Source organism: Micromesistius poutassou (assembly GCF_964030765.1).
Source record: "Micromesistius poutassou genome assembly, chromosome: 4".
NCBI classification, from domain to species: domain Eukaryota; kingdom Metazoa; phylum Chordata; class Actinopteri; order Gadiformes; family Gadidae; genus Micromesistius; species Micromesistius poutassou.
In genome coordinates, this window is record NC_140274.1 from 12,200,450 (window position 1) to 12,227,272 (window position 26,823).

Consider the following 26,823-nt stretch of genomic DNA (forward strand, 5'->3'; position numbering starts at 1 on the left):
GAAACAGAAGGAAGATCAAAAGGCAAAAAAATACTTTATTTGAATGAGAAGAGAGGCATGGCTCTCAAATCAGTGAGAGTTAGTGGCAGGTGTTGTCAATCATCATCTTGTGAAAACAAAGGGTTAAAAATTAGAAAAATATTGGAACTAGAAACTTCCTTGAGAAGGAAATGTGTCAATCCATGGGTTCCTCCAGCAAATTTCTTGAAATCATTTTATTCTCTCCTGAAAATCGTATCGCAGTATCTGTAGCTACAACTCAAGCCATTAGAGAATGTTAACAGGAACACATGCATAGTGCAGATTTAATCTGAACCTTTTATGCAGACTGATGACAGACAGGAAAAGAATGGAGCCTGTAGGCACAGGTTGGGTGTTTAACTGTAGTAGCATGCATATAACCTGTTTTACCATGTGATGGTACATGATTACCAAGTCAAACCCTCTAGTTTTCTGAGCACATCTCTGAATTGCACTTTTCAACACATTTCAATACAGCTCTTATGTGTTGAATTTAGCACACACGGGTGTATTATGTAAGCTACTCAGTTCTTTGAGATGTAGTTATTATGCAATCATAATACAACAAAATGACTAAGAAAGCCTTAATACTGTTTACTATGCGTTCCTCTTACCATAGTGGTTGGCGTTGAAGAGAAAGTTAAAGATTTTGCAGACTGCCTCGCCAAAGGGCCAGTCGTTAACCCCGTTGTAGATGATGAGGGGCAGCGTTAAGACTTTTGTTGGTTGACTTTTAATAATGAATGGACCTCTAAATGGCCATTTATTACTGTAGGAAGCTCCAGCTCCTATTACTGGTGCTCTATCTGCCACCAAGAGAACCTCTGTGCTCATCAAGGTGTGCGGGGTGTGACAAGGCACATAGAAAGTTAGGGGCATCAGGCCAAACAGCAGGCACTGAAGTCAACCAGCACAGTCAAAAACGTTTACTTGCAAGTGACTCATTTCTGAAAGAAATGAGTCACTTGCAAGTAAACGTTTTGGTCAAGTGGTCAAAAACGTTTACTTGCAAGTGACTCATTTCTGAAAGAAATGAAAAGAAATGAGTCAGAAATTTCTGAAAGAAATGAGTCACTTGCAAGTAAAAGTTTTTGACTGCAAGGTAGGTCAAGGTACATAGCACATTAAATCCAAAAGGTTCATTACAATGTTCATGAATACCAGTTTTCCTAAATAATACAACCAATTCTATGATTATGGCATATATGAGACATTCGTCCATGACTTGGACAGAATACTGCTCTGTAATGTATTTTTATTGTTACTGAAATTCATCGATTTTAATGGACATAGAGACATGGGTAAAAATTGTTAACATTCAAATTTGTATTCAGCATAGCTATATCTTTTTTTCATTTGTTTCTGTTGCAGACAAGGAGAGCCGAGATGAAAGTCGCCGTAGCAATGGTTCAACACAATGTTTAATTTGCTGCGGCTGACCATTTCAGCCCTTTGTACAGGGAATGCTTCAAAGACTCTACCACAGCTCAAAATTTCAAGAGTGCCAGCACAAAAACTACGTGCATCATTAATCAAGAAGTTGCACCACATTATAGGAACGAGCTGGTGATGATGAGGAAAAATCCCTTTACACTGGTCACGGATGGCTAAAATGACACAGGTATACCTTTGACTGCTAAATTACCTGTTTCCATTTCCGCATGTTCGTGTCACACACACTGAAATAATACATGCATGCAGAGTTAGTTATGTACCATATTATTGTTAAAGGACTAGAGAAGATGAACTCCTTAACTGTAAGGGTATTTGATACCACCAAAGTTGTGCACAGATTTCTCGACATGTGCACCACAAGTGGAAGAAGCTGGTGCACAGCTGATATGTCATATGTCGTATATTAAAAAATCAACAACGTCCTGATAGAGCATAACAAACCATGGAAAAATTGTGTCGGCCTGTCAGTTGACAATGCCCCAGTTAACATTGGAGCCAAAAATTAAATTGCGGCAAAAATGCTTAAGGAAAATCCCAGCATTCATGGATGCCCCTGCCATATAATCCATAACACTGCCAAACACGCAGGGAAGAGGTTTTTGGAAGTTAGTTTCAACATGTTTGCTTTCCATTAAATATCTGTTCAGCGAAGGTGAAGTAAATAATCATGTCATGTTCTGCAGATATCTGGATTTTGAGGACCTTGTGGTTGACGTTGGATACTGGTTTAAGGGCAGCAGAAACCGTAAAGGTTACTTGAAAGGTTTGTAATTCAATTAGCTCCATTGTTATACACCCAAACTGAGGAAAAATTGGGTTAACTTAATGTCTATTTGCAGACGAGAAACAACCATGGTTCAGAAGGCTGGTGGAGGCGTTTTCCAATCCCCTGACGGAAGTCTACCTCCTATTCCTTCAGGCCACATTCTCTACACTGAACCTCCTTCTCCAGAGAGAAAAGGCCTCCATATTCCATCTGTATGAAGAGGTAATTGGGTGGGTTGGGCTATTTTTGGCTTTTGATGTCTCCTTTCTTAAAGGACAATTCCGGTAATTTGAACATTGAGGCCCCTTTCTGGTTTGTCTATGATGAAATAGAGTGGTTGACACCGAAATTGTAACTATTGGTCCTGTCTCGGGTATTTGGCTCATTTCGAATCGTCCCTGCCTGCTTCAGAATGGTTGGCTACGAGCATTCACAAACCTGTCCTTAAAACAACCCTAAAAGTTAGTTTTCAGAAATATGCAACTCATCGAGTATCGTAGCGAAATACAGTTTCTGTCGTGTTTTATTTGGCATTTTGTAAATCCCATTGAAACGGAAACTTGACCAGAACCGGAAACAGAAGGGGGGCTGTTTTTGTTTGATTGATTGAAATTCCAGACTGACACGCTACCGCCACTACCACTCTCTCACAGAGGCGGAGGTTTTCTTTTCCTCAAAGTGTATAAAATCCTTCCTTGACAGTTTGAGTGGGCAAAAAGCTAGGAAACACCACAAACACATTCAGCAATGTATTGAGCGCAGCTACTACCTTGCGAATAGCATGGCACACATTTTTTTCGCAACAGTAAATGCATGGCGATCAAATAGCGAATACCCTCTAATGAGAACCTGTATATCACAAAGAATATTCTCAGGTAATGCCAAGGGATCGGATCTGTCCAGAAAGACCCTCTGTCTCCGGAGAGACCCCTGTACGATACAGGCTCCGAGGTCTACGGGGAAACCCACAAATGGTGACGACGTTGTCAAAGGAGGGGCTAGGAAGCTGCAATCTAACCTGAAACTTAAGGTTAGATCGTAATCTCCGTGTTTTCCTTGCCCCAGCATCACCAACCCCATACTTGCCTGCCATCCACCATGTGAAGTGTCACTGAAAATGTCACAGTGATGTCATCAACTCTATATTTTCACATTCTGGAAGGCCGTTTTCAGATTTTTTATGCTTCTTCATGCTTTTTCGGAAGTCTTGGCCAGCCATGAAGTAGAGGATGGGGTTGATTAGGCTGTTGGCGCTGGCCATCGGCCTGGTCAACATGAAGGCTATGCTGGACGCCTCCAGCAGTTTACAGGTTATCTGATCCAGAGACACAGAAGGAAGAGCAAAATAAAACGTGCTTGAACCATTTCATGTGAGTGAGAAGAGAGGCATGGCTCTCAGGACAGTGAGCTAGTGGCAGGTGTTCTCAATCAGCAATCACCTGTTATCCCGTGTAAACACGGCATTAAACGTTAAAAAAACCTCTGAACCAGAAGGTTTTTCAAAAATAAAACGTGCCGTCCACAAAATGTTTCATATCATTTTATTCTCCTGAAAATCATATAACTATATCTGTATCTACAACTCGAGCAATTAGAGGTTGCTAACTGTAAAAGATTTGTGTAGATTTAAACTGACACTTTTATTAGATTTCAAATCAATCCTGTGTCAGGATTATGAAGGAGGTGTGCGTCATTGACCTGCTCTGGGTGCCTATTCCTGAGGTATCTGAAGGAGAAGAACAGGCTCCTGGTGAGGTGGAAGGGCAGGAAGCAGAACATGAACGTCACCAGCACGATGATGATCATCTTCACCGACTTCTGCTTGGTGCGGTGGGCCGCCCGGAGCCCCTGCTGGCCCTCCCCTGATCCCCAGCTGGGCTCCAGCAACTTGTGCACCATCAGGCCGTAGCACACCATCACCAGCATGAAGGGCAGGGCGAACATCACCACGGAGATCACAGAGCTGTAGACCAGGAAGTCAGCATAGACCTCCGGGCCTGTGGTGTCAATGCAAAAAAAGCCTTTGCGGTACCTCCTGGTAAACAACAGATGCATTGATTGGAGGTGGTTGGATGCAAGTATTGATGGGATTGATGTCATCCTACCTATGGCATCCTTGAGAAATAGGCTTAACCCTTACTGCCGAGATATCTGTACATTTGCATTTGCCTGTCCTGCCAAGATTCAGTTGAGTTGTTCAATTCCAAATCACAATTGCATGTCCAGAAGGGGAATTGCTTGTTAGCATTTGCTTTCCGTTAACCGTTTCTATTGACTTGCAGAGTTACAGTAGCCTAGCCTGGGTAAGACAGGCATTCGCCAATGTACAGATATCTCTGCATATCCCTTTTATCACCTATAACAAAGGACACTGGAGGTCTCTTTGGTTATAGTGTCTTGTCTGCTGAAGGATCTTACATTTGAATACTCCCTAATGCCAGGCATTGGGGTGTGTGTGTGTGTGTGTGTGTGTATATTCCTCACCTGGTGCTGGAGTAGTAGAGAATGGGTGCCTGACCAGAGAGCACACAGGCCCACACGCCCATGGACACCAGCTTGGCGCGTCTAACGCTGAGCCAGCTGAGGGAGCGGAGCGGGTAGCAGATGCCAATGAAGCGATGCAAACTGATGGCAGACAGGAAAAGAATGGAGCCTGTTGGCACAAGTGGTGTGTTAACACTGCAGTAGCATGCACATAACCTGTTTTTCCATGATGGGACATGATTACATTCTGTGCTCATCATACGAGTTAAAAAATTTGAATGTGGTAATGTGTCATGTTGTTTACTTTGGGGCCACAATGTTATGTAGTCAAGTTTTTCTGAGCACATCTCTGACTTGCACTTTAACACATTTCAACACAGCTCTTCTGTGTTGAATTTAGCACACACTTGGTATGGATGTAAGCTACTATATCAGTTATTTAATATGTAGTTATGCAGTCATCATAATACAACAAAGTAAAGTAAAAAATCCCTAATACCTTTTACTACGTGTAGAGCCTACCATAGAGGTTGGTGAAGAAGAGAAAGCGTACGATTTTGCAGACGGGCTCGCCGAAGGGCCAGTCGTTGGCACCCGCATAGTAGTAGATGAGGAAGGGCAGCGTGAAGACGTACAGGGTGTCGCACACAGTCAGGTTGAGCATGTAGATGGTGGACGGAGTCCAGCACTTTGTGCGAAACGTGATGAAGATTAGTGCCATGGTGTTCAGCGAGAGGCCGAATAAGAAGAGTAAAGAGTAGATGATAGTCATCAGCAGGTATTTGAAGTCCTCTTCGAAATGACATGAATTCCGGCTGGTCTCGTTCGATGCAGACTTGTTGCTAAAATTCATCCTAGATGCTGTGGACCCCCTGTAGTGAGAAAAGTTATCATCTAGTTTTTAGCCCCCCCCAGTGTGTGTGTGCGCGTACATGCATATACATTTTTGTGTATGTAATGTTTGTCCGTATCTCATATTATTGAGATACAGCAATAATAGTTGCTAATATAGCTAATCGTTTAAACAGTCTCCTAAGGTTGTCATACTAGCCATTTCCTTTAAGAGGTGAGACTTTATTCAATCCTAGGGCCAGGTGATATGAATCCCACGCAGTGTCACAAAACCCAAAAGTTGGCAGCCCTGTAACATGACAGCAGTGTGTGTGTGTGTGTGTGTGTGTGTGTGTGTGTGTGTGTGTGTGTTGTGTGAATGTTTGCAATGAATGAAGGGTGGAATGAGTTTTTTTTAAGATTAATTGGGCACCTTACTTACAATTTCGTTGTAGCCTATGTTAAGTTTAATTTGTTGGCTATGATGGTGTGCTACTTAGCATTTGGAGTGTTACTCATGCACGCGCAGCCAGCAGGTTCTTTTGCGCGTGCCGTGGGAGTTGACCGCTGGTGTGGCGAGGATATATGTTGATGCTGTTGAGAGCGGATATAAATGGTTGTTACCAAAGTTGACTGCGGACTGTAGCTAGGAATGAACAGCCTATTATAAGATGCAATGACAATAAGGACATTCTATTCTATTATATTCTATTCTATTCTAGCAACTTTAAATTAGAAAAATAGGCGTTTTTTAAAACTCACCCAACAAATGTAGAACAAATGTAGAAACTCCAGCAAATGTGGATTGCAAATATTGGAAGTCAATTCAAACAGCAGGTTGAAAGCAAAAGGTCAAATACCAATATCTGTGTCGCAGAATCAACGTAGACCTACGTATCTCTCGGAGGTGTCTCAAAGACTGAAGGCGCACGTCGTTGTAGAAGGAATTCGATTGACACGCCTACCTTGATTGGCAAGTTTCTGAATGAAGCACCCGGCGAGCTAGGGTTAACGCCTATGTATTATTGAGATTATTATATATTTATGATAAAGATAAAGTATTTGTTACAATTTTTATTAATGATGCATTAAATAATTAAAAGTTAGGCAAGGGTTAAAAACGATCAGACAGTTTTTCATAGACAGCCAATTTTCAGATATCTCTGCGCAGTGGCGGTCCTACATTGAATTACACCCCGGGTGGGCGGGACCCCCTCCGAGCTAACACAAATATATATTTATATATATATTATTTTTTTTAATCTTTCACTCATAACAATATGAGTGAAAGATACACTTTTCTCAATTGCAAGAAATTCAAGGTGTGACTGACTTTAGAGAGTATTGCTCTATACCAGGCGCGTGCTGTCCATATGGGCAGTTGGGGCGGCGAACTACTTGCAAAACGCATGCTCCCAAAATTTTTTTTGTAAATCATTGCTCCAAGTCTATTTTTAATAATGTGATTGTCATATTAACTATCTATAGTAGTATCTATAGTAGTATAGCGCACGGTCGCCCCCATGATACAGTTTAAAAACCTATTGTGTACATTTACAAAAATGTAATACAAATATATCTCAAGAAACAGTTCATTTAATTTACACAATTGAGCATGAATTGCTTTATACTACAATATATTAATATATAATTATGCTGATATATTTGGAACTGAAATCTAGGTGTAAATTCTCCAAGAGGGGATAGTTTACAGGTTTAAACCCCTGGACCTGATAAACTAATCAAGTATTTAGCTAATAGTTATAACCACCCACAGGGAAGAGTTCCAAGAGTAAAAGTCCCAGATTTACTTTTTGCAAAGTAAATAAATGTATTTAGATTAAACATAACAGACTACAGAACTGTGTGTACGTAGTTGTATAACATGTACGAGTATAATATGCGATGCTTCATTGAACAAAAACATATATCCTACTGAAGACATTGTAGACGACATAAAATGCCTGTAGTTAGTGGTTATCTAACTAGTCATAGTCAGCTGCTGTTTGTCTGGACTGTCAGAGAAAGTCTAACATGTTGTGAAAATAGGTAACCAGATGTCTGAAACAAGCCCCAGCAAAGATTTTCCCTCCATAGTAATGTGGCTTCTTGTCATTACTATACATTAAGAACCTCCAGTGGTGTATTAAGGTTGTCTCTGTGCTGTAGGACCACCTGTAGCTGGTGTAGGACCACAGCTAGTATAAGGTGCCCTGAACATTATACTATAGTAACGGAGAGCGTGATCGAATCCAGCTAATTCTTTTACAAGAAAGAAGACAAATAATTAATATAGTCACGTGTTATAGGTGCCTTTAATGTAGTACTCTGTAAGACATACCTATTTGCAACAATAACGAGATACGACACATACAAACTAAAAGTTGGTTTGTGGAATTTTGCAGAATATGCTGACGTGAGCTCCGCTTCATCTGGGTAATCTCAGTAAATATGCTCGTGCCCAGATACTCATGCCCAGCTAGCTTGGGACCCATTACAGAGTTGCAGGAGCCGTTAGTGCAGTGTGGGTCGTGCTGGGACCGGACTTTGATGCTCCTGATGTGAATGCTGAACAATATTGGGTCATGGTAGGCGTTTACCTGTGGCTTTTTACAGCAGTTTAATGTTTTTCTGACTTCACATGTGATTCTAATGCCTTTACACCTAAAGTTCCTTATTTTAGCGTTTTCTTGCACAAGGTGCAGCACGTTTCTCGAGCCAGATCTTGTTGAAGTTGCATTAACCCATAGTAGATGAAATTAACGTTAACAGAAACAAGTAGCTATTCTTTGACGAGAGCGGACACCACTAGCCCCTGCGACACACTGGCTGGGTGGCTCCGGCAAATTCTAACTGGCTTGCACAGTTTGCATTAGTGGTTATTGGTCCCATAATCCATTACATTTTAAGACCTGTAACAATCCTATTTAAGACATTTTAAGACATTTTAAAGGCCTAAAATTCAGATTATTGGATTTGAGACATTTCAAGACTTTTTAAGGACCTGTGGAAACCCTGCTTTTACAATTCAAAACATTATGGCAGTTATTTGCTTTCATACCCATGTTTGAGCACGCTCTGGTCATCGATAATTTTCATAGAGGACAAGGCTTTTTAGATTGGGTAGAATCTGGTAAAATATCACAGTGATGTCCTCAACCCTGTATTTTCACATTCTGGAAAGGTATTTTCTGATTTTTTATGCTTCTTCTTCTTCATGGTTTCACGGAAGTCTTGGCCAACCATGAAGTAGAGGATGGGGTCCATTATGCAGTTGGCGCTGGCCATCAGCCAGGTCACCTGGAAGGCTATGAAGAATGCTCCGGTCAGTTTACAGGTCATCTGAAGGAAGATAAAAACAAAAAAGACTTTATTTGAGTGAGAAAAGGGGCATAGGGGGCTCTCAAGACAGTGAGAGTTAGTGGCAAGTGTTATCAATCATCATCTCATGAAAACACAGGGTTCAAATTTTGAAAAATATCGGAACTAGAAACTTCCTCAAGAAGGAAATATGTCAATCCATGATGGGTTAATTCCTGCAGCAAATGTTTCTCTTCAAATCATTTTATTCTCTCCTGAAAATCCTATAGCTGTATCTGTAGCTACAACCCAAGCCCTTAGAGAATGCTAACAGGAACACATACATATTGCAGATTTAAACTGACCCTTTTATCAGATTTCAAACAAATCCTGTGTCAGGTATCTGCCGCACTGACCTCTTCTGGATGATATAGAATGAGGTGTCTCAAGAATTCGATCAGGTGGTAGGGCAGGAAGCAGAGCATGAACGTCACCAGCACGATGATGATCATCTTCACCGACTTCTGCTTGGTGCGGTGGGCCGCCCGGAGCCCCTGCTGGCCCTCCCCTGATCCCCGGCTGGGCTCCAGCAACTTGTGCATCATCAGGCCGTAGCACACCATCACCAGCATGAAGGGCAGGACGAACATCACCACGGAGATCACAGAGCCGTAGACCATGAATTCATATGTGAGCTCCTGGTCTGTGACGACACTGCAAAAAGAGCTATTGTCGTACTTCCTGGAAAACGACAGATGCATTGTGGTTGAATGTGAGTGTTGCTTTCTTAGGCACCCATAACTGACAGTGGGGTGTAGTAGAATAGTTCAGTGGCAATAGAGCAGTCTACTCCCCGACCAAAAGGTCCTCGGTTCGATTCCCCAATGTAATCCTTCCTATGGCAATATGGTGTCCTTGAGAGTGATGCTTAACCTTTACTGCCGAGATATCTGTAAATTGGCATTTACCTTCCTTGCTAAGATTCAGCCCAGTTGTTTAATTACTGGTTAGCATTTGCTTTCGGTTGGCCACTTCTATTGACCTACCATAGCCCAGCTCCTGTTCATGTGAGGGGAATGCACTTCACGTCAATGGAAGCGGAATTAAACACCTCATCCGAACCTGGATACGATAGGCATTCGCCAATTTACAGATATCTCTGCGTATCCCTTTAATCACCTATAACAAAGGACACTGGAGATTGCTTTGGTTAAAAGTGTGTGTGTGTGTGTGTGTGTGTGTGTGTGTGTGTGTGTGTGTATGCGTGTGTGTTTCTCACTCGGTCCCGGAGAAGTAGAGAACGGGTGCCTGACCAGAGAGCACACAGGCCCACACGCCCACGGACACCAGCTTGGCGCGTCGAGTGCTGTTCCAGCTGAGGGAGCGGACCGGGTAGCAGATGCCAATGAAGCGATGCAGACTGATGGCAGACAGGAAAAGAATGGAGCCTGTTGGCACAGGTGGGGTGTTTACACTGTAGCATGCATCCAACCTGTTTTAACCCATGATGTGACATGATTACATTCTGTGCGAATGCTAATGCTAATGTGACATGTTTTGTATGTGTGTAAGCTACTCTATCATAGGATGACCAGATTTCCTGAAACTAAAACCGGGACACTTTGCGCGTGACCGTAGTAAGTGTAAATGTGAGGTCATAGACGCAGATATTAGGCTCAATTTCAACACGTAGGACCAGTGGTGGCTGGTGATTGAATTTGTCGGTGGGGCGCAGTCAGGGACGGTGGGTCTGGGGGTTTTCCCCCCCAAAAAATGTATTTGGTAGATGTGATTTCCTGTATCATTGTGCATTATGGGGATGGCCACTACCTAAAAATTTGTTAAGATTCATAGCTTACATCCTGACTTGCAGGGCCTGGACAAGCTTACACTGCATATACAGACCTACTTTATGGCATTCCACCAACCATTGCTATTTGTCCTATGGGTGTTATTCTGATATTCATGATCACTGTCCTATAGGACTATTGCTCACAACAAACAAATGGGGAAAAATCTGGTATGTTTTTGGTAGGCCTATTTACACATTTAAGAGAAAATATGAAAAGACATTGAATGAGTTTCATGTTGGACTATCAATTTTTTTATGAATTAGCCTGGAGCTTCAGCAAGTTTTTAAACAAAGCATAGTTGTGTGTGTGTGTGTGTGTGTGTGTGTGTGTGTGTGTGTGTGTGTGTGTGTGTGTGTGTGTGTGTGTGTGTGTGTGTGTGTGTGTGTGTGTGTGTGTGTGTGTGTGTGTGTGTGAGAGACTTCAACCTCATAGAGCTCCGAAAACATGACCTCAACACAGAGACAAATGCTCTTCAAATTAGCCTACACATATTTGTTTGAGGAGTGAATTTGCTCCAAAATCGATTTGTTTGCGGACAGGTGCCATCAAAATTGGCATGTGTAACAAGTCATGCGGTTCCTCTCGTCATCCAAGTATTGTTCGTTATGGAAAGATCAGCTCAACGGGAGCATTTGTGCCAGGCAGACACATGGCAAACTGACGAATTAGACATATTTTTGTACGGAATTTCCCTGCTTCTGAAATGCGCGAACATTTCCGCCCAGCGCTCATCTGCTGGTTTTCCGTCAGCATTCCACTGTGCGACCATCCCTATTGCGTATGCCCTCACACAAGCTGCTTTCACATGGACGTGCATCCGTCTGTTCTCCGTCTATTGTACGGAGGTGCCGTATATGTGAATGACATATCCTGACGTTGGACCTCCTGAAAAAATACTACCCCCGAGGTAGTATGTTCTCCGGAGGAAATGCTAATTACCTTATATAAGTGAATGAGCAGTAGGATATCGGCATTTCACACCAGTTGATTGGGCGTGTTGATGACGCTTCGGTCTACGTTTGCATGTCGTTGAGTGGCACCCGCACCCTAATCGATAATCAGCCTATTGCCTTTTGTTCGCTGAATGGTTAAAAAAATATTTTTATTATTATGTTACACCTTTCCTGCTGTCGGCTCCCAGACCATAGTCGAGGAGCGCAGAAGCGACGTTCCGCTCCGTCGATTCTCTCAGGAGTAACGGCAGTGGGTCTGCTTATAGGTTTGAATATGGTCGGAATGAAGCGGCCACCGATTATTGACAGGCTGTGTACTTTATTCTTAGTTTCACTAACTTTACAGTAGGGCCTACACGTTTGCACAGGCACAACCAGACTCGTTCATTTCCTCACTAAACTGACACACGCTACCGCTCGCTCTCCTCGCTCGTCCACTCACACACACACACTGCCATTCTCGCGCACATACATGCACTACTCTTGTAACAATTATTATTGTATAACAGTTGTGGTTGGTGGAAACCGGGACATTTTAGCGTTCCGACTTTGTCAGGACTCGGGACACGCAACTCAAAATCGGGACTGTCCCGGTGAAACTTGGACATCTGGTCACCCTACTTTATCAGTTCTTTGAGATGTAGTTATGCAGTCATCATAATACAACAAAAAGACTTAAAAGCCTTAATACTGTTTACTATGCGTTCCTCCTACCATAGTGGTTGGCGTCAAAAAGAAAGTTAAAGATTTTGCAGACTGCCTCGTCAAAGTCGTTGTAGATGATGATGGGCAGCATTAAGACGTACATGGCATCGCACATGCTTAGGTTAAGCATGTAGATGGTAGACGGGGTCCAGTGCTTTGTGCGGAACGTGATGAAGAATAGCACCATGGCGTTCAGCGAGAGGCCAAATAAGAAGATCAAACTGTAGATGACGAGCAACACGTATTGTACGAACTTGTCAAAGTCCTGTTCAAAGAAACATGGTCTCTGGTCGTCGAGGCTGTTCTCGTACGACGCGTTGGACATGTTGCTAGAATCCATCCTGATATTGGGGCCCCCTGTAGTGAGAAAAATCATCATCTTGTGTGTTTAGAATTTTTTATTATGCTGTTTGTCTGTATCTCATTGTCCATTGTAGAAGCCTAATAGTTTAAACAAGATAAAGTCTCCCAAGGTTGTCATACCAACGTCAACGTTATCCACTTTGGACAAAAGCATCTCAAATATCGATCTGTCATGAAACCAGATCTTAAAACACAAATATAACAATAGGTTGAACAGCATTTGTGAACAAAACAGTGTGCATACACACATGGTATGAAGTCTTGAAGAATTGTCTTGCTACAAATGCATGATTACATGATCTCATTTTACAGTTGATTTTTGGTTTTTAAGTTATCAAGTAAACACACGTGTTTGAGGCCTACAGATAAAGATACATTTAGGTGTCAACCACTCTATATCATCCTAGACAAACCAGAAAGGGGGCTCAATGATAAAAATACTGGAATTGTCCTTTAATGTCATAGTTAACTCGCAATTAAACATTCTCACTTGGAGCAGTCAATCACACTTGGAGCAAATCATCTCTATAAATATATATTATTATATATATATGAATTTCAATATCATTTATACTTTATTCAGAATCACAGTTTAAGTTTCATATGGCTTTGTTTTCAGTTGATCTCATTGATTTACGTTGACGCTAGAGCGTGAGGACGTTAAGGCAGTGTTGCCAGATTGGGCGGTCTCTCCCGCCGAATTGGGCTTCCTTTTGCGATAGAGCGTGACTACGTTCAGCAGGTGTTGCCAGATTGGGCAGTCTTTCCCGCAGATTAAAGAACGTTAATCTCACGATAAAGAAAATTACACCGTTAAAATGGGTTTGCATTAACGCTGTTAATAACGCGTTTAACTGAAATTTCAAGTTGAATTCACTTTTTATTTTTTACAGTGTACCGGTGAATGATTCACCGGTAATAACCGGTATTAATACCTCATTCATTGTCCAAGCCAGGCTGGCAGCTCATACAAAAATAAGTAAGGGATAATCTATAGAACGCCGGTCATTATCGGGAAAATAAGCCCCGACAGGGCGAACCGGACACCGCGCGATGCGAAGGTGTCTCGCCCTGAAGGGTCTTGTTCTCAGGCCCGGCGATTGCCATAGGCAAACTAGGCGATCGCCTAGGGCGGCAAAATGTGTTGGGGGCGCCCAAATGAAACATGTCTTTTAATCATGAACATCCTAGGGCGCGCCCCCCCCCCGTCAACAATCCCGATCGCGCGCCCCCCCGTCAACAATCCCGATCGCGCGCCCCCCCCCCGTCAACAACCACCCAGCCCCGTCAACAATCCCGATCGCGCCTTTGTTTTGTGTGTCTTTTTACAATTCATTTGTTATTACCATTCGTAGTGTTGATCAGCAGAGAAATAGTCCGCCAAAGACGTTGACGTTGCTTAGCAACCAAATACGCTGGGGTTGATAAGTTACCGGACTACTTGTGGAGTGATACGAGAGACGTGAATCACAGCCACTTTCCTTGACAGCGGACATTATGCAACGGTCAATTATCGAAAATAATTCACCACTGCAAGTCCGGAAGGACCATGCAAGTGAACAGCGCATACCACAGCATTGAGAAGAGCCGTGTAATAATCCATAATAATTAAACTCAAGTTTTTTGTCTTTTTAAGTGCTGGGTACAAAATGAATCTTGACGAAAACTGGTGGGGACTCGTCCCCAGCGTCCCCAGCGTAACTGACGCCTATGCGGTGAATCAATGTAGGCTATAGTGTTTCATATAGTGTAAAGCATTGTTATCGACATGGTACGTGCCCATGATCGCTTACACAGTGTAAGCGATCAGTTCAGTGGCAGCAGTCATCACGACTTGACTTTCGCGGGTGAGGGTAAACGTTTCCATGGAAACAGCGAGCTCCACCAATCAAAGACGTCGTGTTACACTTTAGGATTGTGGGTAGTGTAGTAGTAGTAGTAGGTGGTTTCAAATGACATCGCGAATGATACGTGTTTTTCTAAAAACTAGAAGTTTATGTCTTTAACTTGTGGCTTCTACAGGAGCATATACCATTGATTCACAATATAACGGCGCGTGGTAAGTATATTTTGGATGGTTACAACATTATGGCTTTTAATCAAAACCTATATGGAGAAAACGAATAACCGTATAACTCCCGGAACCACACTCTGCGTTTACTTGACACTCAAGAAAGTCAACTTATTGGCTTAGTCCAACTATGATTGGATTACTAAGATGCATGTATAGGCCTACACCTTAGTCGAGCTATACTCAAATCGAATTGGGTTACTCATAGTCGAATTAAGACCCTAGTTAATGCGATTCATAGTCGAGTTAAGCGTGCATACGGAGTCAAATTGGATTATGCGTTGAATTGCGTTCTGCTCGATCTTTTGCCGGGGACATGAGCCGGAAGTAGAAGGAGACGATAGTCGTGTTGTTATTGTTGCCGTCGGAAAACGAGAAACGGCGATTTATTTAAAAAGGTGGCGCAGAAAATGGAGGAAGCTGGTGAATGTAGTTACCCCCTATAAGAATTGTGTCCCGGCCGCGGGAGCGCGCATGGCATGCATTCATTAAAGGTGGAAGCACACAGACACTATGCTTCGATTTCACCCCAGGCTGAATTAAAAGTACATGTTTTTCTAAATGTGGGTCATCAACGAGGTTGTAAAGTAGTAACTTCGGGCACATCTGTTAAAATAAATGTTTTTTTCTCCTGACGTGTTTATGATCTTTATTCATTCATTGCCCCGCGGCGGGGAATGCCGCATACGGACGGGCGGCGGAGGGGCTGCTCCGGTGGGAGAAAGATGTTTTCAGTAGACAGCTGTCAACTCACTTCAGGTCTGCGATTTATTTAAAAAGCTGGCGCAGAAGATGAAGGAAGCCGGTGTCGTGCCAATGTAGTTACTATAAGGAGTGTATCATCATCAACATGCATTCAGTAGCGCTTCGATTTCACCCAAGGCTGAATTAAAAGTACATGTTTTTCTAAATGTTTCTCATCAACGAGGTTGTAAAATAACTACGATCTATATTCATTCATTGCGCCGCAGCCGAACTGACGGGGGTATTCTCTGATATTATGAATCTTACAGACTGCGTCTGGTTCTCCAACTCTCTGGTACTTCCACAACAAGTAAAGACTCCTAATGGGGTTTATCTTGACCATGGGGGAAAAAGGAATTGGGCAAAATTAACTTTGGCTTTGACTCTCTGAAATCCAGATTGAAACGAACATGGAGGAGAAAGCGATGTTTCAGCAGACAGCTGTCAGTTCACTTCGGGTCCATATCATTTCTCAGACACTCCATTGTTTCGACCTCTCGGTCGTATGCGGACTCCTCCGCCGGCAGAGCAGCCGGAGGAGTCCGCATACGACGGAGACGAAATGATATGGACCCGAAGTGAACTGACAGCTGTCTACTGAAAACATCTTTGTTCGTTTGTTGCTGGTGACGTAAAGAGGTCAACCGGTGGCTCTATTACCACTGTAAAAAACACATAGGCTACTGTAGCCTACCCCTGAAATCTCCAATAAAGTCGTTATAATACAGAATCAAAATATGCGCCCCATATTCTCACAGTGACCATAGGGTGAGTAGTGGTGTAACATAACGTCATTTTGTAGTGGGAGCACCGTTCGACAGAGGCAATTGGACTCCGATCCGGACCCGTTATGTGGATCCGTTCCGGAGCCTACGATACCTCCAGGGCGGATCCGGTGCGGACTAGTCAATTAGCTATCTGGGTAGTGTATTGCTTTGTAACCCCTTTAATAATAAGATGCATGATCACAATAATGTTGCTTGATTTGCAACCTCACCAACTAGACATGTCGGCGCATGTGCATTTTCTGAAAATACTGCGTGTGCTTGCATGTTGACAAGGGATGGGACATAGACTATTTTAGTGTTGCTGGGAATCGGCTGCTCCTGGAAAACACTACCTACTAGACCCGTGAGCAAGCACCCTCCCACCAAAGTCCAATCGCACCAACGACTATTATAAAAGCCACTTACATGCGGAGAAACTACAAACTACAGATTCCGCAATTTGTTATCAGGCTGTAATATCTGCAGTTTGGGGGAAAAGCGCGTCTGAAGACAATGGACTATGTTCTACACTCTGGAACACCTAGGACTTTGTCCTTCACTCACTGACAAATTGTTTAACTTCACCATTTCAAACGCATTAACTTTACCATCTCCAATGCTTATCTACTTGATCACCTCCAACACCCTTTAACTCTAACTTTACCATGTCAAGCCCTCTAAATCTGTAAAACCAAATATTATGACAAGAAACCGAAACCGATCCCAATTTCCATAAACATGACAGCAACTTTAAATTAGAAAGATTTGCGCTATTAAAAACTCACCCAACAAATGTAGAACGAATGTAGAAACTGCAGCAAATGTGTATTGGAAGTCAAGCCAAAGTAAAAATACCAATAATGTAGGCCACTTCTCCGTGTCGCAGAATCAACGTGCGTAGGCTATCTCTTGGAGGTGTATCATAAAGACTGAAGTCTCACGTTCGTTGTAGAACGAAATCGATTGATGCGCCAACCTTGATTGGCACGTTTGAAATGATGCACTGTCAGTGTTCCCCCCAGGAAATGTCTTAAACAAGGTGGACGCTGTCCAGAGCGAGGAGGCGGTGCGCATAACGCCGCGTATTTTGCTCAAAGATGCCAATACGCACTAATGAAATAAACAACTGTTTATTTGAATACAAATGGATCTTCTTATTTGTGGCACAGGCGCACAGCTGACAAGAAGCATTCGCATGCTATCCTGCGTGGCTGTATATACAACCACCAGATTCCGCCGTTTCAATTCCATTCAAAAAGCTTTATTGCCACGACTATTGTTGTAAACAGTATTACCAATGCATTATTTATCTATATTTTTTGTACCTGATGGAAGTATGTTTTCTTTCCCTACGAGAGTGTTGTAGCTACTTTGTTTATGCATAGTAATAATAATAATAATAATTAAAATAATAATAATAATTATATATATATATATATATATATATATATATATATATATATATATAAGATAAGGTGGGCCCTAGTGTTGTTAAAGCGGCCGCCTTAACAAAATACCAAAAATAGCACAGCCAAAACAGCATGGGAGGTAATGAGACCGTTGAAGGGCCCTCTTGGCGCTTTAAGGTAGATATTTTGAAAAGTAGTCCCACTGCTTGAATACATTTCTCCACGTCTTGATGCATAAATTGTGCATGACAAGTGAAAGTTGAAGTAACAGGGGTTGAAGAGAAAATATTTTGATTGAGGCAGAAAGGCAGCAGTAGATCAGTTGGTGTCATCACAACCTGAAAGAAGTGCAATACACATCCATTTTATACTCAAAAAGGGAGTTAAAGCAGTATAAAATGTAAACTGTCATTACCATAAAAATGTTAAAAGATTTTAAAAAATGTGGATGAAGTGTAATAGGCCTACTTAAGTATTGTAACACGTTTAAAGTTTAAAAGTTTAAGTCTGTAGCTGAAAATATGTAGAAGGTGTAGAATATCAAAGAGAATGAAGATAATTCTTGGATACCGGCCATTGAATTAGGCCTACTTATATCAAATGTTCAAATTATTAAAAAAATAAAAAATAAATAAAACCAAGTAAACATTTCAGTTATTTTTAAACGTAGGCCTATTATTATTATGAAGATTATGATTATTTTTCCGAAAAATAGTAATCCTTATGTAACAAGCTGTTGACGATTAGAAACTGAGTATATATGACTTACAATGTACATAAACAAGAGGTGTATTTTCTTCGTCCTTTTGTCCGTTTATTTCATCATTGCACAGCTTGTTTTGTGTTTCATATGCACAGACACGAGCAGGCAATACTGTCTTCCTAAAGCAGTGTTTTCATCTAGTGGTAAAAAGTGGAATTGCATTTGAAAACGCTCTTAAGAGATGTTTCACTCTGAAATTCAGGTCAACATTTCATTGGGTAGCCTATGCCATCCTGTCGGCAAATCATTGATATTTTACCTTATCGTCATGGTTTTGTTCAGCTCACAGTTGTGTATGGGAGATCATTTGTTAGGTGGGCGACATTGAACAAACAGACATTGCAAATATTAATTTATAGGCCTATTCGTAAAATATGTAGCCTATTATTAAACAAAAACCATCCCATTAAAAAAAAAAACACTACAGCACTCACAATTTGAACAATTAGTTTTAGCTATAAGTTGACGATAACGCACCAATAAACTGGATGGCAACCGCCGTAAAACAAGAACAAGGCCTAGCTGTTACGACTTAATGACCAAATCGCAGTTCAAGGCCCACCTGGGGTGTACCCGGTGGCGATTCTAGACCGGTTTTAATGGGGGGGCGTTGGATCGCGGACGAGCGCTGTTGTGGGCACGATTGTCGACGGGGGGGGGGGGGGGGGGGGGGGGTGGGGGTTGGATCGCGGACGAGCGCTATTGCGGGCGCGATTGTAGACGGGGGGTGGGGTTGGCTCGTTCGGGGGGGACACAGGGGGGGCCGGACTCAGAGTTACGGGGGCACTGGCCCCCCCTGGCCCCCCCCTAGAACCGCCACTGGGTGTACCACTTGGGGAGGGGTCGCTCATTTACTCCCCTCTGCACATCTGGACTTGGTTGCGACATTGACAAACATGTACAGTAATAGTCATACTGGTTTATATCATACATTTGATAGTATTTCCTACCTTTGCTGAGCAAGAGTTTTGTTCGAAAGGAATTAAAGGCCTGTTCCATATGCGTCTTCCATATAGATGCCTGTCCCAAATATAGGCCGGTTGAGTTCAGTGATTGAAACAAATAAAAGCCTGGGCTATTAATTAAAGTTTTACTGTATGCAACATTGACAACAAGCTGACAGAATGGGTACTGCAGTCCAAATTCACAATATTGGAGAGGGTTGTCTCCGCCCGCCCCCTCCTCCCCAGCCTCAAAGCTCAGGTTGGTTGCCAGATTGAGGACACTGTACGAGCGCAACATTATACTTTGAGACGAGCGCAATTATTATATTTAGACAATGACCAGCAAGGACGAGTAAGTTGTTCAGCTATTGTATACAAAAATGTAACGGAAATATAAGTGCCCAGAAATAGGGAAATAAATTAACATAATTGAGCAGGAATTGCTATTTTTATGCTACAATATATGAATATATAATAATGTATTTGGACATGAAATCTAGGTCAAAATTCTCAGAAAGGGGTTAAAATGTTAAAACCACTGGACCTGATAATGAATCAGGTATTAGCCTATAGTTATAACCACCCCTGGGGAAGAGCTTTCATCGTAGCTATTATGTAGAGTTAAGATGTTTTTTAACCCCAGAACACCCGTGTGCTTATTAATCTCAGAGTTTGAATATAGGTCTAAACAACTCAAACCCGGACCACTTACCAGAGCCCCATAGTTCTCCATGTTCGCCATTGTTGGGTTAAATTCCCGAGCCGTTTCATTTGATTTTGTGACGGAGAAACCTTATTTTGACAACTTGAAAACAATGAATATTATTTTGAATATTTGCAACATGAATTCTTCTTGAAATGTCATGTTTGAATTTCCAAGAGGTAAATACTAAACAAACACTTTCAGGTGAGTTTGTTGCAAATTTGTGACATATAGCAGGTAAGAAAAAACAAATTAGAAACCATCAAATAAAAAAAAGATCACAGTGATGTCGTCAACGCTGTGTTTGCACATTCTGGAAGGCCCTTTTCTGCTTTTTTCTGCTTTTTCCTCTTCATGGTTTTACGGAAGTCTTGGCCAGCCATGAAGTAGAGGAATGGGTCGATTAGGCTGTTGGCGCTGGCCATCGGCCTGGTCACCTTGTAGGCTATGCTGGACGCCTCCAGCAGTTTACAGGTTATCTGATCCAGAGACACAGAAGGAAGAGCAAAATAAAACGTGCTTGAACCATTTCATGTGAATGAGAAGAGAGGCATGGCGCTCAGGACAGTGAGAGTTAATGGCAGGTGTGTTGTCAATCACTAATCATCTTGTGAAACTCGTTAAAACATGTTCATCAGATTGAGTTGTTTTTTTTTCGGTTTAAACCTGCACTGTTAATTTTCTACTTTTCTACTGCTATTTAAGCTCTTAAAAATATATCTGAACTCTGAGGTTTCTCAAGAATAAAACAAATGTTTCTCTTTAAATCATTTTATTTTCTTTTGATAATCATATAGCTATATCTGTAGCTACAACTCATTAGAGGAAAACACCTTTATCTGATTTCAAACTGATTCTGTGTGTAAGGTATCTGATAGGATGTGTGCATCACTGACCTGCTCTGGGTGCCTATTCCTGAGGTATCTGAAGGAGTAGTACAAGCTCCTGGTGAGGTGGAAGGGCAGGAAGCAGAACATGAACGTCACCAGCACGATGATGATCATCTTCACCGACTTCTGCTTGGTGCGGTGGGCCGCCCGGAGCCCCTGCTGGCCCTCCCCTGATCCCCAGCTGGGCTCCAGCAACTTGTGCACCATCAGGCCGTAGCACACCATCACCAGCATGAAGGGCAGGGCGAACATCACCACGGAGATCACAGAGCTGTAGACCAGGAAGTCATCGAAGAGCTCCGGGCCCGTGGTGTCAAAGCACACCAAGCCTTTACCGTACCTCCTTATACAAGTTTAGACGACAGATGCATTGTGGTTGGATGCAGTATAGCTTTCTTGGGCAGAACTACTGAGTGTTGGGGTGTAGTAGAATAGTGCTGTGGCTATAGGGCAGGCACCAAGACAAAAAGGTACTGGGTTCGATCGCCAATGTCATGAAATGCTACACCCTTACAGCAGAGATATCTGTAAATTGGCATTTTGATTGCAAGGATCGGACTTGTCAAAGTCTTTGCTGGTTTTGCGTTTGCTTTCCGTTAGCTACTTATATTGACCTTTACAGAAACAGTAGCCTAGCTTTGGTTCATGTGAGGGGAATACACTTTTTTATTTTCCAAAAAGAACCTTTTGGAAAACAAGTCAAAGCAACTAATGGAAATAATAAATGCTAACCAAGCAAACACTCTGGACTAAAACAACTCATCTGAATCTGGGTAAGACATCTGCATCTGCTAAAGAAACAACCTGATAGTAACCTTTGAACATAATAACACTCCCTAATGCTAGGCATGGCCTTCAGCTGTGTGTATGTTTGTGTGTGTATTGATGTATTCCTCACCTGGTGCTGGAGAAGTAGAGAATGGGTGCCTGACCAGAGAGCACACAGGCCCACACACCCACAGATACCAGCTTGGCGCGTTTAACGCTGAGCCAGCTGAGGGAGCGGACCGGGTAGCAGATGCCAATGAAGCGATGCAGACTGATGGCAGACAGGAAAAGAATGGAGCCTGTAGGCACAGGTGGGGTGTTTACACTGTAGCATGCATCCAACCTGTTTTACCACCTGAAGGGACATGATTACATTCTGTGCTAATCTTCGGAGTTTAACAATTTGAATGTGGTAATGTGTTGTACTTTGGGGCCACAATGTTATGTTGTCAAGTTTTCTGAGCACATCTCTGACTAACACATTTCCACACAGCTCTATTGCATTTAGCACACACTTAGTATGGATGTAAGCTACAATTAAACATCAGTTATATGAGATGTAGTTATTATGCAGTCATCATAATACAACAAAAAGAAGACTAAGAAAACCAAAATACCATTTACTACGCGTACAGCCTACCGTAGAGGTTGGCGTAGAAGAGAAAGCGTACGATTTTGCAGACGGGCTCGCTGAAGGGCCAGTCGTTGGCACCCGCATAGTAGTAGATGAGGAAGGGCAGCGTGAAGACATACAGGGTGTCGCACACGGTCAGGTTGAGCATGTAGATGGTGGACGGGGTCCAGCGCTTTGTGCGGAACAGGATGACGAATAGCGCCATGGTGTTCAGCGAGAGGCCAAATAAGAAGACGAGAGAGTAGCTGATGGGCAGCAGCAGGTATTTGAAGTCCTCTTTGAAGCGACATGAGTAGAGGCTGGTCCCGTTCAACACGGCGGACTGGTTACTAAAATTCATCCTGGATGCTGGGACCCCCTGTAGTGAGAAAAGTCATCTCGTTTTTAGTGTGTGTGTGCGTGCGTGCGTGTGTGTGTGCGTGTGTGCGTGGGTTGGTGTGTGTGTGTGGTTTAGAATTTTTTATCATGTTATGTTTGTCTGTATCTCATATTGTTCATTTTAGAAGCTTAATAGTTTCAACAAAATGTACTCTCCTAACGTTGGCATACTAACGTTTCATTTGTGTCGTTATTCGGATCGTGATTATCCACTTTGGACAAAAGCGTATCAAATATGGAACTGTCATGATACCAGATCTTAAAACATAAATATAACAATGGCACATGGTTGAACACCATTTGAAAGCCAAACAAAACTAGGCTAAACAAACAAACACAGAAGATATTATTGTATATATATATTATTATCAATATTATTATATTATTATAGATATTATTATAACTGATGTCTGTGACTTATTAAAAGCAAACATGCTGTTCATAAAGTCTATGCAGCTTGGAGAAAATGGAGAGCCAACACAAACGGTGCGAATTGTTAAAAAATTGCCTTGTCTCCAGTCCTGCCTTTCACCATGTCTCAAACATGATTACACGACATCTGACAAAACTTCAGTGCTCCAAACTCCTATCTCATTTTATAGTTGATTTTAAATTACAATAACATTCATGTGATCAACTTTAGGCACGTTTTCTAGGCCTATATAGGCTTTGACAGACATTTCCACTATTGTAAATACTACTGGGTGAGCGTGCAAGTAAACAGGTACTATTAAATGAATGTGTAGGCTAAGTGTACTATTATACATTTTTAGATCACATGTACATTTTTATGCTATCACCTTACATGTACATTTAAGGGGATAGCCTTGTGATCGTTCCTGACAGAACTGTAAACATCACATCAAAGCTCATCTCATACTATCCTGCCTTCCTTACACCATCTTTGAAAATGAATAACATCAATAATAATAATGTATTTTTCTTTCTCTAAACTGGTTTTGGACATAAATAAGACCCCATTCTCTTTTTAGAAAAATGTTTTTTCTCCAAATCCTGGTCTACCCGTGAAAAAAGAGTGGGGATAGGGGAAAGAAAATGTATAAATTCCAAGCAGACAATATTTTGTTTTCATAAAGGTAACTTACTCACTTCAGTCCACGGCTTGCCTCAGTCCCTTCCTCCCTGGCATTAAGTCCTTTACTGTCAAACCAAAATACATGCATATACCTAGACAAACATTTGAATCTTCGCAATCAAGGACAAACTGAACATGCAAATTTGTAAACTAGAACTCCCACTATCTCATGTTTGCCTTTGAGGTGCTTAGGATGGTTTGTCAACCTAAGGAGCCACTGCGAGGAAAGACTACTTGAGCGGTTCGACTGGCTGTGTGTGTGTGTGTCATGTGTATAGGTCCTGCAAGCTGCAAGCCTGTATGCTTAACAAAAATGTTTGTCCTTGATGTTAGTTTGACTCTTTGCTGTTTATCTATAATCGTGTTTTTCTTGGGAGTCCATAGCATATAACATTTCCCCTCTCCAAACAAATACAATGGCAGTTGTAAATTAATTCCCTTTTGGAAACTTTGTGTGTAATAGGTAAAAAAAAAAAGAGATTTGCCCAACTCTGATGACATTCTTATGTATTATTAACACTACCATTCTAACCTTTACATAAACAAATATATTTTTTATTAACCTATTTATGAAACCATGAGGCTCCTTGTCAAACCAAACCCTTTAATATCTGAAATTCAAAGACATTTCAAAGAAGTGCATTGAAAAAGACAATTCAAAGAAGTGCATTGAAAAGAACAAAGAAGAATATATGCTCCTTATAAGCATATAAGCAAAGTTGAATTGAGTACATTATTCACAAAATAATTTTCTCTCTCATCATAAATAACTGGATGTTAAACGAGTCACTGAGAAAACCTTATTGTAAATTTGAATCAGTGGTTTAAAGAGCCGTAGGACATATATGGCTAGCAGTACTTCCAAAGTGCAACAGGTGTATTTAACAAAATTGGGCTGATTTGTATAAACTAAACCTTAAAAATTATATTTGAGGTGGAACCCCAAATTAATCATCTAATTTGTAATGTTCGTATTTGTGCTACGGTATTAGTTTTTCCTCAATCATTTCTTACCTTTCCTTGTGGCTGACAAGCAGTTGATAAATCACAACATCAGAACATTCTGGAATTCATAGCAAAGAGTATACAGTCCTGTATACTGTATCCTGTCCTTGTATTGGATCTCTGCAAATATGTGTATGGTTGTGTGAGGCGAGAGAGTTTCCTTAATGTCTTACATGCTCCAGAAGCTTTTTGTATTAATGATTGAATGGTCCATAACTTAACCTTGGCTTTGGTGCACTGGAGGAAGACTGTGCCAGGCTACTACACCTACAGTATGAGTTGCGAAAGCTGAAAACTGTTGATTTAAAACGTGAGAATAATATCCAAGCAAAGCTATGATTGATTGCTGTCCCTCTCGGCATACCAGAGGAATCTGGTATGGACTAGATTCCTCTGGTGCACATAGCCAAACTAACATTGATAAGCAACAAAAACGTACACACACACACACACACACACACACACACACACACACACACACACACACACACACACACACACACACACACACACAGGTTGGTCGGTCCAAATGAGTAAATAGCCTCAAGAAAAAAAAAGTAGTAGTTTTGCATTTATGACTGAACACTTTGCACAAAGCAACGAATTAAGTAATGCAGTAATTATTATTATTATATAGCATTATTATATTATAATGCTATTATTATATAGCATTATTATATAGCATTAACGTAGGGGTTAGGGGTAGTGGGTCAGGTTAGGGGTAGGGATAACCGGTCCTTAACCCTAAACCACTAACCCTACTAAACCCCCTATTAGATAACGTATAAATGAAATTGTTCTCAGCCTCACTTACGCCCAGCGCTACTCTGGTTCACCGGCTGCGTGCGCCTGCAGTCCCGTAGGTTTGGTTGCAGGGATGGAGGCATCAGGCACTAAGTTCTTAAATACAGCGATTTTATTATAGCTGGGTTAAACTTCCATTGTGAATGTTTTACTATCGTTTTTAATTCTAGCTGCTGAACGACTAGAATTAACTACCTTGCTGAATGACTACATGTGATGAAATTTAAGTGGGCTTTACATTTCGGCCTACTTGTTAACGTTCGAAGCACCTTCCCACCTCTACACTCTCGATACAAAAAAATACAGAAATAAATGAAGAGATGTGTCACATAAAAATGTAATGTTTGAGCTGAGTACTGAAAATAGTTTCGACCAACTGTCAACTCAAAATACCCATGAAGCTGGGATTGTCTGGATACATCGAGCGATTTATCAGTGATCGACTGCGGTTTCTTGTTGCTATGCAGGTCTGCGGAACCCAGTCTCCTGTCAATCGTCTTTATGAATCAACAAAGAAAACCATTAACGCCAAACAATGATTCATTGCATCCAATTGCTTCGTAATTTTGACGTCAAAATGAGTTACTCAAATACAACAATGATTGTGGTTCGAGTATAATGACACCATAGGACACCAGATGCAAACAAAGATAATCTGTTCCGTTTTCAAGGGAAGCCGGAGGTTATTTCGTCCATCACCACAGCGTGGTGCTGTTGAGCTGAGTCGACATGGGCTTCCCCGTTAATTTACCCATATCCTTTGCCTTTTCTTCTCCGCGATTCTGTCATCCAGCTTCACAACACGATACAGTGGAACACAGTCCTCTGGCTGTAGAGGCAACTAAGCAGAGTGTGATTAGTCTACCGTGATAGCTTCAGTTTTTGGTCTTAAAAAAGCCATCTATCACTGATCATGGCCGCTGGTGTAAAAATCTGACTTCCTATTTTCCTCCCTTATATTGGGGGGTTTTATAGCAGCAAACATTGGATCCAAGCTGGATTTATTTGGAATTATAACACATTTCGCAGGGGCAATACCATTCATGTCAATACTCCAAAATGCAACCACCGCCGAGGAAGGTAAGGTTTTTTCAGTGTTTCTCGCTAACCGTGCAG

The 26,823-nt window shown here is 41.8% G+C and overlaps 4 protein-coding genes and 1 pseudogene across 5 annotated transcripts in view; 2 read left to right on the forward strand and 3 right to left on the reverse strand.

Moving 5' to 3' along the window:
- The first annotated feature begins 776 nt into the window (after positions 1-776).
- Positions 777-3,346, forward strand: LOC311341514 (annotated as a pseudogene). Its single transcript has 5 exons — positions 777-859; positions 1,356-1,642; positions 1,753-2,095; positions 2,160-2,464; positions 3,308-3,346. The product of its transcript is annotated as an uncharacterized misc_RNA (transcript).
- Positions 3,347-3,362: 16 nt separating this feature from the next.
- Positions 3,363-5,579, reverse strand: LOC311341516 (P2Y purinoceptor 2-like; the record flags this gene model as incomplete). Its single annotated transcript, XM_084466347.1, has 4 exons — positions 3,363-3,557; positions 3,941-4,277; positions 4,727-4,895; positions 5,249-5,579. 4 exons carry the CDS (start codon positions 5,577-5,579, stop codon positions 3,363-3,365), a joined length of 1,032 nt encoding a protein of 343 aa, XP_084322473.1.
- Positions 5,580-8,698: 3,119 nt separating this feature from the next.
- LOC311341517 (P2Y purinoceptor 2-like) lies at positions 8,699-12,708 on the reverse strand (the record flags this gene model as incomplete). The annotated part of the gene is made up of 4 exons (XM_084466348.1): positions 8,699-8,899; positions 9,274-9,598; positions 10,137-10,305; positions 12,378-12,708. The coding sequence occupies 4 exons, from the start codon at positions 12,706-12,708 to the stop codon at positions 8,699-8,701; spliced, it is 1,026 nt and encodes a 341-aa protein (XP_084322474.1).
- A 7,702-nt stretch (positions 12,709-20,410) lies between these two features.
- LOC311341518 (P2Y purinoceptor 2-like) lies at positions 20,411-22,764 on the reverse strand (the record flags this gene model as incomplete). Its single annotated transcript, XM_084466349.1, has 4 exons — positions 20,411-20,611; positions 21,029-21,365; positions 21,921-22,089; positions 22,431-22,764. The coding sequence occupies 4 exons, from the start codon at positions 22,762-22,764 to the stop codon at positions 20,411-20,413; spliced, it is 1,041 nt and encodes a 346-aa protein (XP_084322475.1).
- Positions 22,765-26,595: 3,831 nt separating this feature from the next.
- Positions 26,596-26,823, forward strand: part of fchsd2 (FCH and double SH3 domains 2) — a 52,410-nt gene continuing 52,182 nt past the window's right edge. The window contains exon 1 of the mRNA XM_084467500.1: positions 26,596-26,787. Within this exon, the coding sequence (XP_084323626.1) occupies positions 26,767-26,787 (21 nt within the window). The 5' untranslated portion in view covers positions 26,596-26,766. The remainder of the gene's footprint in view (positions 26,788-26,823) is intronic.